At 38.9% G+C, this 13122-nt stretch overlaps 1 protein-coding gene across 1 annotated transcript in view; it reads right to left on the minus strand.

Annotated features, from left to right (window-relative positions):
• Positions 1-2680: 2680 nt before the first annotated feature.
• LOC126290095 (uncharacterized) overlaps positions 2681-13122 on the minus strand; it is an 84257-nt gene continuing 73815 nt past the window's right edge. Inside the window, exons 7-8 of the mRNA XM_049984907.1 lie at positions 8236-8403; positions 2681-2851 (exon numbers count right to left, since the gene is read on the minus strand). Of these exons, the coding sequence (XP_049840864.1) occupies positions 2681-2851; positions 8236-8403 (339 nt within the window). The remainder of the gene's footprint in view (positions 2852-8235; positions 8404-13122) is intronic.

Here is a 13122-nt window from a genome sequence, read left to right on the forward strand (position 1 = left end):
ACGTACAGAAATGACTTTGGAGTGATTAGATCTGTGTTTAAATCTGGAGTAAATGCACTTCCACATCCCGAACTCATCCAACCAAAGAATTCAATCTCTATAGAGAAAAGGAGGGATGTTGAAAAACGTCTGACAGACCAGTATGGAAAAAAACTGGAGATAAACTGAGGAGCTCAAATTCTATAAGCACGTCATTGATGAGAATACATCAGATCAAACTGATCATGAGTGTATGTGTGACATGCTTCAAGAGGAACTTAATGGTGTGATATAAACATAGAAGAGTAAAATTATTTTCTGTTTTAGAAGTGAATCTCCTTCAAATCTTCAGTTTTCTTTTAGTAGCTTATTTTCTTTTGGTATTTCATAGTTTTTCTTCTCAAAGAATGCTTAATAAGTTTGAATTATTTTCCTGATTATAATATTCTACTTTTCTTTGTGATCAATAATTAGTTGCCATGAATGGAAAATTTGTAAATTTCTTTGATCACTAAACTGAAGAAATGTGCATGGTAGACATTTCTTTTCTGAAATTGCAAACGCTATTCCAAACTAGAGAATATCTTTTGTATACTAACACAAGCAAAGTCCATAAAAGATGATTAATTGGTATTTATCACGATTAACATCGGAATATAATGTTATATAGACACTGTAGAAGAGAAAGAGGCTTGCAGTCAGAACCAACCGAGTCACAACACGATAGTTCCCGCAAATCCAACTTTGTCCAAACAGCTCAATACCAAAACTCACAAGATCCAAAATGGGGATAGTCAAAACTTACATGTCCTATAGTTCATTAACAAAACTCACATGATCCATAATACAACCTTAAATAATTGTAATTTCTCAATAAGCAAACATAATCTGAAATGTAAATAATGATTTATAGCCATTGTTCTTGCACATACTGATGTCAATATATGGGACATGTGTATGAGACACGTAAAACACGTTTTTAGTCATTTGTGAAAATGTAGGTTTTTGGAGCATGTGAGTTATGCTTCTAACCAACTCATATGACTCAGTTGATGATGAATCTCTTTTCCATATTTTAAAGGAGCAAGGGCTAGATAATAAAACTGTAACACTGATTAAGGGAGTGTTAACTGACACTAGTTCTAGTGTTAAATTCATGGGAAAAATTTCTGATCCATTTGATATAAAGATGGTGTTAGACAGGGAGATGGACTCTCCCCATTACTGTTTAGGTGTGTTTTGGGAAAGGTGATTACAGAATGGCGAGAGCAAAAGTCGAGACAAAATCTAGGTAAATCAATCAAGTTAGGCAGAAGTAATATTAGAGTAGATTGTCTCACCTTTGCAGATGGTCTGGCAGTTTTAACTAGGGACATTACCACAGCTCAAAAACACACTGAAATTCTTAAAGAAGTTCTGGACTATAAATATCGTTCAAAAAAATGGAATATGTGACATGCATCAAACAAGCACCAAAGTTTTTGAACGTAAAATACGGAAAAATAAAAAGGGTTTTTCAGTTTACATACTTGGAGGAAATTATAAAACAAAACGGTCTGGAAAAAGCTGCGTAGAAAGGTAGTTGTCAAAAAATGGTACCTGCATTCAGATTTACACAAACAGTTTATAATAAAAAATCACATTCTATATTTAGTAAACGTAGGCATTACAACACTGTAATCAAACCTGAATGTCCTAATGGAGCAGAAACTCTAATTTTAAATGGAAAAAGGGATAATGAAACAATTCAAAAGAAAGGAAGAAATGTTATTAGGAAAGATATTATGCTCCATACTTACTGATGGAGAAACTTATTGGCTGAGAAGTAATAAGGATATAGAACAATACACAGACACACATGCTGACATGAGAAAACGAAGACTTAAATTTTATGGGCACATTAAAAAAGTGACACTCACTAGGGTGACAAAACAAACAGCAGAATTCTAAGAAAACGGAAGTAAGGCTGAAACTGAGTGAGTTAAATGGATCACTCCAATTAAGGAGAATCTTAAAGTAGATGGTATAAGTCAGGCAGATGTTACAAATAGAAAAATATTCAGGCAAAAGATATTTGCTTGGAAAGGTGGTCAGAGGGAAATCAGAATACGAACTAGACACAATGGTCTGATGAAGGAAAGAGACTTCATTCTGAGGGATGAAACAAATTCGGACACAAACGAGGTCAACCATCAAAAGTAGATTGTACCTCGGGTGGTCCAATAGGACCCATACGTGAATAATAATAGTAGTATATGTATGGGCAACAGAGACAGTGAATCCCTGTACTTTTCAAACAGTTTAATATCTGGTATTCACATGTTAAAATTGATCTCATAGATACATCTTACGATGTTTTCAGACAGATGCTGCCCTTTAGAAATATATTACTATTCTGTACTTCAGAGAGTAGATTAAATTAGATTCAGTTTTCGTTCCATAGACCCAAAAATGTGATGATTATCGTGGGTGTCGAGCGAGTCAGAAACTATAACATAAGAAACATAAAACATTTGAATATAAAGCTAACTACCCTGAACATTCGTCGAGATTTTCAAAATATGGGAATACATTACATTAAACTGGAACTGATAATATTTACAGAATTAATACAGTGTCAGAATGAAACATAGAGAACTCAATAGAGCTACTATAAAAAAGAAATGAAAATGGTCATTAATGGAAGAATGTACAAACTAATTTATTTTACTAAACGAAATGTTTTTACAGGATAGGCTTCTTGTGCTTTCTTGATTTGATTGGATTTTTTCTCAGCGCGAGAGGAGACCACCATGTTCCAGTTATGGCTATCCATGGGCGGGTACGGCACATCGAACATGGCGTTACCTAGGCGATATAGTTCATCCAGCGTCTGAAACAGCAAGTGCGGGTGTCGTGAGGTTTCCAGGAGTCACAGCGAGAATCATATGGCCCTTAGGGCTGTGCCGAAGATCGAAGTAACCGTACAGTTTGCGTGAAGCACATTTCTAGCTACGTCTGGTATTAGCGTTAATCACACTGAATGGCTGGTGTAATGAGTATTGACTCAGAAAAATGAAAGAAAACAAAATCATATTATTACAGTGACCACTGAAGATGCTGTAGAATAAAGCGAAACGCGTCTGGTCTTTAGAAGACTTTCATTACTGCTGCAAAATATAGTATGTTTACAACTGTTAGAAATCTTGCGTGGACGCACACATATTCGTCTTGACACGTGGCGAATCTGGACTGTCGTGTTACGAATATAGCTGTCAAACGCCAACTATCTTTTAATCGCAGTATTTATTTTTATTTATTTATTTAACCTAGCAAGATTCATGTCATTAGGGCCTCTCTTACAGCTAAACACCCTATCTAAATATTTTACATTGCATACACTACGATAAGCATATTATAATTTACAACTAATACAGATTACAAAATTTAGAAGTAACAATAGTGCAGAGGAAATCACACAGTTTACATTTTCTCATGACAAGTGCAACAATAAATACAAAAGTAACAGTCCACGAGCAGCAAATGAAACAGTCGAAATGCAGGGTCAAGTTATAAGAAGATTGGATTATGGAAAGCATATTAGCAAAATTTAATACTTAGACTGAAACAACACTGAGGAAGGACAAAGGCAATACAGCAATACAGAGCGTAGAGGAATGAAGCCAACAGAGAGTCAAGAAAGGCTAAAGAACCATTTTTGGATGACCAATCCAAAGAGATGAGTATAGTGATCAAAGTGGGGAAATTGGAACATGCCAATAAATCAGTTAAATAGTTCTTTGGACAGAGACGAATAAAATGACGTGAAGTGAAACATGAAGATGGAACGGTATTGTATGGGAAGAAAGACATAGCAGAAAGGGGAAACTAATACGCTGAAAAGCTGTAAGCAGTAAACAATGAAGGTTTAGAGCAGAGAAACACTGATAAAAACGACGCAGTAGACGACTGAGACTATATCTTGGGAAGCGAGTTCAACCATGCATTCAGACAACTAAAATGTTGCATAACCAATGGATCTAACAATATAGCAGAAAAACTAATCAAAGTTTCTGGAGAACAAACTGTGTCGTCTCATAAAACTTATATACGAAAATAGGGAACTTTAAAAAATGCCAATGTCAAAGAGAGCATCTTCAAAACAGATGTGAACACTATAGGAGCCTCGATTTGGTAACAAATGCCTCTCGGACTAATATTATTCTATGGAGGACGGTAGGCAGGATAGATTCAGTGATCGCAGATGACCAATTTGGCTATAGGTTAGATGTGAACACGTGAGAAGCAATACGAGGCTAACGATTAATTCTTGAAGAAAGGCCAAAGAAGGATAAAGCTACACTTAGGAAAAGCATTTGACAGGATGGACGTTGAGTTTGCTGCAGATATTGGAGCGTTAAGTGAAGCGATGTGATTAGAAGTGATGCTTGCCCAGATGCAAATAACCATCAGCTCTTCCTATAAGGCGAAAATTATAAAGCTAAAGTCGAGAAATCTTAGGGTGAGTATACAACACGCTGTTGTTCATTGCTCACTTAACAATGATCGACTGGAGACTACAGAATCCTTCTTCTATCTAGGGCGTAAGTAAACTGCACCAGACCCAATACCACAGAAGAGTATTCTAGTCCGAAGGACCTTTTTTTTTTTTTTTGAATGAGCAGTAGTAAAGGAACCGAAAACAGGTACTTGGGGAAGCAGAAAAATAAATAACACCCTTCGAGATGCGAACGCAAGGGACGGACCGAAACTGCAACACATAAACTTGGTCATGGAGGGTACCAGTTGCTCCACCTAACCTCTCTCAAGAGGATGGCAGTACAGAACTGTGAGCTGCTTCCAACCAACCCGACTATGCAGAAGAAGAAATACAGGGCTTACTACAAATGATTCATTCGTTTTTAAAGCTCTATATTTTCCAAAGTATTACATGCACAAATATGCTTGATGTATGAACAGAACAGCAAACTCGCCAAGTTTGCAGTTTGCGCTGTAGTAATATCCTATGAGTGTCCCTCTGGTCAAACGATGCACGACAAAGCTGCAGTAAGATGCGTCACACCACTCATGTAGCAACATCCAGTCATAATAGCAGCACTGACGCATTCTCTGAGCTGTTCCAGTGTTCTTGGCAGTGGTGGTACGTAAACACGGTCCTTAACGTACTCCCAAAGGAAAAAGTTACAGAACCTTAGATTAACCTCATATTCCTCAGCGGTATGCCCAGTCCAGCGATGTGGGAGTTTTCTTTTAATTTTTTACATCATACGTCAAGTTCCGTAGGGTCAAACTGAAGCGAAAATCTCGAACGTCAGCGAACGTGTCAATGCATGATATTACACCATAAAAGTAATAACAGATAAAATAAAATGATTATCGATAAAAAAAGACAAGCCATAAGTATATGTAATCGCAGTCAACAATATAACACAAGAATCAGATAAATTTTCCAAGGAACTCCTCGACAGAATAGAAGGAGTGACCCATGAGGAAACCTACAGTTTCGATTCGAAAGCGCGTGGATTACTGCTAAGGTTCTTGAATTCTTGTGGTACCGTAGCTTATTGAAAATGGATTCAGCAGTATACTGCACGTCTTTCAGCACCAGAGTCAAGGAAGTGCGATCCAAATACAGATGGGATTTCCCCCTAGTGTTTACTGAGTGAAAACTGATAATTCTTGGGAATAAGTTTATACTGTGAACAAGAAACGAGAGCAAAGAATATATATATTGAGAGGCCAGTGCCAGAATACCCTGACTAATGAACAGGGGTCGATAAGAGAATCGCGAACTTACACCACCTATTGCCCGAATCGCCCGTTTCTGCGCCAAAAATATCAATTGCGAGTGGGAGAGTTACTCCGAAATATAGTACCATACGTCATAAGCGAATGAAAATAAGCGAATTACACTACTTTTCGTGTCGAACTATCACTTATTTCAGATATCGTTCGAATAGTAAAAATGGCAGCATTAAGTCTTTGAACAAACTCCTAAATGGGGGCTTTCAACGACAGTTTACTATCTATCTGAAGACCTAGAAATTTATACTCCTCAATTTCAGAAATTTATACTGCTCAATTTCAGTAATAATATGATCTGAAATTAAAATGTCGGACTTTGTTGAATTTTATGTTAGAAACTGTAAAAACTGAGTCTTAGTGTGATCTGGCGTTAATTTATTTTCTACAAGCCACGAACGTATGTCCTGAACTGCACTATTTGAAACAGTGTCAACGTTGCACATAACATGCTTTACTAGCAATCTAGTGTCATCAGCAAACAGAATTATTTTAGAATCACCTGTAATACTAGACGGCATACAATTTACATAAATAAGGAACAGAAGTGGCCCCAGCACTGATCCCTGGGGAACCCCGCCCCCCACCCCCACCTCCCAACTCCATTAGACCATGCCCCATTCAGGCCCCACATCACAGCCATTCTCAACACTGTGGAGAATTACCTTTTGTTGTCTGCTGTTAAAGAAGAGGTGAACCAATTGTGAGCTACTCCCTGTATTCCATAATGGTTTGTTGTTTAGGCAACAACGAACTTCGCTGCTCCTACGGGGCTGGGAGTGTCTGTGCGTTGTTTTGTTGGCAGATGGAATTCTCAGATTAAATAGTCGGTTGTGAAAATAGCCACAGCTGCAAAACATCTTTACGAGGTATCCGTCACAGTCTCCTCACAGAAGCAAAACGGCCCATACCGCTACGCTTCTGTCAGTGCAGACATTAACATTCGGCGTATTTAGTGCACCTGCCACAGTTTCATGAGGATTTTCAGTGTCCCACACCCACACATTTTGGCGGTTAACCTTTCCAGATAAATGGAAGAATCCTTAATCACCGATTATTAGCCTGGAGCGAAATGTACATCCTCAAGTCCTTTCTGCACTGGGATGCAAAGTTGAAGGCGCCGCCCATAATCTTTCAGGTTAAACCGTTGCATGAACTTCAGATGGTGCAGTTTGAAATGTAACTGCCATCGCAAAATTTTCCACGCACTTTGCTGCGGCATTCCAAGTTTGTGACTGGTACTGTATGGCTGCATCTGGTACACTCGGTAGACTGATACTTTTTTGTTTATATTGGACTAGTCTCCATAAGCAGTCGATACTAATGCACAATCCTCTGTTTACATGGTGGTTCTTTTCCATAATTCCTTGTGAGTGCAAGCTGTACTGTTGTAACACATGATCCTGTAGTATCCTTGTCGCCACTGCAGAGTCTTGCACTGTAGGAAGCAAGGGACAAGATGTTGTTATGGGTGGCCAGTATACTCCTTAGCAAAAATGCACACATTGATTAATACGGTTCTTTATTTACATGAACAGATAGCTGCTACTTAACTTGAATTAAGTCCACGTTCTGTGGTAAACACTCATCAGTAATAATCCTCTTGTACACAATATCGGTAATATTGCTATTGCAAGCTTTAGTCTCACTGCTCGTCTCGATGTGGTCGCTATGCGCTGTCGTAGATTGAATGGAACAGTGAGTCAGTGAAGTGAGCGCTAATGTCAGCAGCGGCGGCCTGAATACTTGCTGACGAGAGGGCATTGGCGGCACGTTGCTTGTCAGTGTGTCTCTGGCCTCTCTAGTGATAGGCGCTCTTGATCCAGCGCCCACTGTCGATCTTACGCTACATCTTTTCCAACCGGTGTGCTGGCGACAACTTACACCAGCACAAAACCTCTCACATATTTAAGCATACAAAAACTCTTTCTTTACTTTGTCGCCATTTTGTCAAGGTACTGCACTTTTAATGTCAACTGGTGGACATTTGCCATTCTATTAATGCATCATTGATACCTGTACAGGGCATAGTTTGGAAAATGCAGAAATCTAAAAATGAATGAATCGTTTATAATCGCACTGTGCAGATTCCAGGAAGGTAGTTTGAAACTATGATGGCTAATTGCAGTGAACGTGAGAGAAAAGGTTGGAAACTGGAGAGATGTGGTAATATGGTACAATTAATGAAGACAAGAGGAAAGAAATTGGTGAGACTAAGAGAAAAGAGGATGAAGTAGGGTAATTACGAGAAGGTGGAAGCAGTAGCTTTACTATATTACGGAGGGAAAATTGTCCATACACATTAATTTTTTGTGGGTCACGCTATGAGGACGAAAGGGAGAAGTGCTTGAGCTTCCTCTTAAAACCGAGAGGGCATCGGACAGTGCGCAGAGCGCAAAGCCGTTCGTTATGGAGGCGGACGGAAGCGGAGTTGGCGAGTCTCTAGCGTCGTACCTTGGCGGCGCGCAGCAGATTGGGAGCGTGTGGGCGGTAGTAGCGTGGGATGATGAAGTCGGTGCTGCCCAGGGGCTTCATAACGCGCCGGCCGCCCTCCACGTCGCAAGACAGCAGCATCATCGGCGGGCCCTCCTCTGGATACACCACGGGCGGCCGCCGCGGCGGCTGCAACACGCCGTGCACTCTGACGTCACAGCAAGTGCCACAGTTCCTACACAATAACCTGAAGCGTCAGCCCTGTTGTCCACAGCTCTGAGGATTCGGCAGTGTTTAGCTCGAGGGTGGTTAACCTGTTCACGCAACTTTTTACACTATTTCTTATAAAATATTTCATACAGCATAAGTTGTAAAGGGACGTCCTCCTCTAGCATTACTTTTCATCAACAGTAGTAGTCGACACCTGTAATATTTATCGAATTTTGGTAGGTTCAGTATTATCTCTGCTGTTTCTCCGAAAAATTTGGTGTAATTTTATATACAATATGTTATATTTCAAGCTGAAACTTTTGAATACGAATTACTTTATTTTCGTTGTTACACTCGGTAGGTAGTGGCTCCGAATGCACAGCTAAATTTTTTTTATAAACATTTCAAAGTTGCGAATTATTTGGCACACTTAAAATTTATGTAATTAATTACACAATATAGTATTGTTTATTATGTTTATTTCTGGATTTATGTATAATATCATAATCTGAACTACTAGAAATTCACTTGTCAAGAAAAACTGTAAACCCTTTGGAATATTGTTATTACTGGAGAGTGAAGTAGTAGTAAGCATACCTCTGATGTGATAGGACGTACTTTTGTATTTTGAATGAACAATATAATTTCGTCTTTATTAATGTGAAAATTCGAAAGATAGTGTGATGTAGTAAAATGGGAGACAACAAATTATCGTGAAAACAAAAATTCTGCAATGACATTCTATAAAATTATTTAGATCAGTTGCGCCATTATAACCTAAAATGTGAGAATTTCCGCTTCAAGAATCAGACCTCCTAGACGTGGAGAACTGGAGCCAAATTTACGATATAAGATAAGTAAAACTCTGTAAATTTTACTCATCTCGAATATTCTGAATAGACTTTGCCAAAGTGTACAATAGCAACAACAAAGAAGGGAGGGGTGGATCACAAAGTGTACCAGACAGTAATTAATGTGTGTAGAGATTTTTAGAATCCCTTTTCCATATAACAGTAACGTTAAATGTAATATTACACAGCTATAGAAATGTAAGCTCAGGACATGCGCGGTAGTTTGTAAATATTTTATGAAGTGAGTTAATATCTCGGTACCACTGTCTTCAAATAGGAGTGTGATGCAATACCAACCAGTTCTGTTTATTAGCTTTCGATCATATAAAGGCGCTCGCAAAAGTAGGGTTTATTGTTAATCATAAATAGATATTTGAAGTAAAGCATTTTCACTGTACAGATGGGAAAAAATATAGTTTCATGTTACAGTTTCGCTTAATTAGTATACTTTACATGTACTAGTTAGTTAGTTGCATATTTCATGGATCATTTTGCATGATAGATCGTAATTTAGTGGAACGAGTCATTTTAAATATACATCGCAAATTAATTTGTGCATTTGGTTACATTCAGAAAATTTACAAGTTTTCCCCAAAGAGAAAAAAAAAAGATATACACATCTGAGGTAGTAATTCCTACCGACCACATTTTACCCATTAGAGTAAAAAAATTATTCTACAGAACAGAAGAAGTTGTCAAGGAAAACCTTTCGCAGTGTGTTTCCAAATTTTACTTTGCGGCCGGACATACATTTTATATCACTGGGTAAGTGATGAAAAATTTTTGTTGCAGCATTGTGTGCCCATTCATGTGTAAAAGACAACCTTAGTGTGGAGTAATGATATTTCTCCTTCTGGTATTGTAATTATGTATGTCATTGAGCATTTTGTACTGTACTGGATTATTTACAACAAACTTCATGAGGGAACAAATACACTGTGAAGCAGTAGTCAGAATGTCCACCTCCTTAAACAGCTGTCTACAAGATAATCTTGGGCGAGCACCACATATTATTATTACAGCACGTTTTTGCGCAATGAACACTTACTTTCTTAAAGATGAATTACCTCACATCAATATTCCGTTTCACGTTAATAAATGAAAACCTGCAGAATGTGTCAGCTTACATATTTGTCTCTGACAAACATTTGCAATGATTTTAAGCGCAAATGCGGCTGAACTACATTGTTTTAGGAGTTCCAAAATGTGCTTTTTTCAATTTAAATTCTTATCAGGATGTACACTTAAGAATTTTGAAGTTTCCACCGTATCTATTGTTTACTCACTATGTGTTACGGTTATCACTGGTGTACCATATAGATGTGCACATTCAGTGACATGTAACTTTTTAAAATTGAGGTTGAGACAATTCACAGGAAACCAGTAAATGACTCTTTAAAGAAATTTGTTTACGATTTCTTCTGTTTCTGTATATATGCTTGAATTGATTACAATACTAGTGCTATGTGCAGAAAGAAGTACTAATGCCTGTTGTGTGTTCGACAGAAGATTATTTACATATATGAGGAACAATTTTGGACTGAAGACTAAGCCTTGAGGAAGTCCATAGGTGATGTCTCCCCAAACAAAATTATGTCTTCGTAGTATAGTTATTATATTACTAAGTACAACTTTCTGCGCTCTTTGGTCAGAAACGATATTATCCGTTGGTTGCCTATACCACCAATTCCATAAAATTTAAACTTATCTATGACAATACTTTGTGATGTGTTAGCAAACTCAGTGAGGAAGTGATGGAGAAGTATCAAAAAATAGTTTTGTAGTTCAGTCTCCTATCTAGGTATATCATAAGCAAGCAATAAAGCTTCGGGAAAACATGATGCTAAAATGAACACACCTAATGCATCATAAAAGCACTAGAGCCTATCTCATTCATACCTTCAAGATTGTTATTTCATGTTATTGCACCTTAGATTCTGTTTCCACAGTTAATGCCTATAATTTAAGTTAGTTAGCCATTCAAGATGTGATTCTATTGCTTCTGTTCAGTGTGCAGTTCCTAGAGTTGCTGGCTACACAGAACTAGTGTCTGTCACATTTGAAGAAAAAAATTATTTTCAATGTATTTTTTTAGAAGTCTAAACATACGTAAACCATTTTTGCGGCGGTTAGTGCAGTTCACAGCTGAGCAGCCATCCATATTTACGATGAATTCTTTAATACTGTTAATTAGAAATTTTCTCTCGCATCGTGACGCTTTGCAAACAAGTACGAGTATTATACCTGCGATTTTTTCAACATGAACAAATTCTAGGGATTGATCGATGAGAGGATACGGAACAACAAATGTCTAATGAACTTATGTCTGTAAGTGCATGGTATCCATGCCAGAGAACATTTATTCAATCATGCATTGGCCGACTGCTGTGGCCAAGCGGTTCTAGGCGCTTCAATCCGGAACCGTACAGCTTATGCGGTCGCAGGTTCGAATCCCGACTTGGGCATGGATGTATGTGATATCCTTAGGTTAGTTAGGTTTAAGTAGTTCTATGTCTATGGGACTGATGACCTCAAATGTTAAGTTCCATAGTGCTTAGAGCCATTTGAACCATGCATTGTTACAGAGGCTGTGGCCTAATACACCCTGTACCATGCGGCCATAGTTGGGTGTGTGTAAGTCCCATATCATGTTTTGTCTCAAGCATTCACATCGACCAGTCTGCATCCACAGTGTCAAAGGCAGCATGAATACGCTGCTCCAGCATCTCCACATCTGAAGTTGGCTCTGCATACACGATAATTTTGAGATGGTCCTGTAACCAGGAATAGAACGGGTTGAGATCCGGTGAACGACCAGGCTATGCAAGTGGACACCCTCGTCCGATCCATCGACCGGGAAAGACATGATTGAGATGCGTCCGGATGTTAACGGCGAAGTCGGCTGCAACACCATCCTGTAGCAGCCACATAACACTTCGGATCATCAATGGCACTTCTTCCAGCAGGGAAGGCAAAGCCACCCACAAGAAACGCCGATAGGTCCAGCCTGTTACATGACGTGGAATGAAGACTGGTCCCAAAATACGGCTGCGAATTATCGCGGCCCACACATTCTGGCTGCACCAATGCTGATGATTCGCTGTAACCATACTATGGGAGTTCGGCATACTATCCCACAGATGACTGTTATAAAAGTGCCTAAAGGTGACCTCATATGTGAATAGTATGGATGACACAAGTCCCGGAATCGTGGTTGCCTGGTGAAGAAACCAGTAACAGAACTGCTCCTGATGCGGCAGGTCTATCGCTAGTAAGATGGAGACTAGAAATCTACCCTGTAGGAATCAGCATGGGATTCGAAACAGACGATCGTGTGAAACCCAGCTCGCGCTATTCGTCCACGAGACTCAGAGGGCCATAGGACACGGGCTCCCAGGTAGATGCCGCGTTTCTTGACTTCCGCAAGGCGTTCGATACAGTTCCCCACAGTCGTTTAATGAAGTAAGAAAGAGCATATGGACTATCAGACCAATTGTGTGATTGGAGTGAAGAGTTCCTAGATAACAGATCGCAGCATGTCATTCTCAATGGAGAGAAGTCTTCCGAAGTAAGAGTGATTTCAGGTGTGCCGCAGGGGACTGTCATAGGACTGTTGCTATTCACAATATACATAAATGACCTTGTGGATAACATCGGAAGTTCACTGAGGCTTTTTGCGGATGATGCTGTAGTATATCGAGAGGTTGTAACAATGGAAAATTGTACTGAAATGCAGGACGATCTGGAGCGAATTGACGCATGGTGCAGGGAATGGCAATTGAATCTCAATGTAGACAAGTGTGATGTGCTGCGAATACATAGAAACAAAGATCCTTTATCATTTAGC

The sequence above is a fragment of the Schistocerca gregaria genome, chromosome 1 (assembly GCF_023897955.1).
Source record: "Schistocerca gregaria isolate iqSchGreg1 chromosome 1, iqSchGreg1.2, whole genome shotgun sequence".
Classification (NCBI taxonomy): domain Eukaryota; kingdom Metazoa; phylum Arthropoda; class Insecta; order Orthoptera; family Acrididae; genus Schistocerca; species Schistocerca gregaria.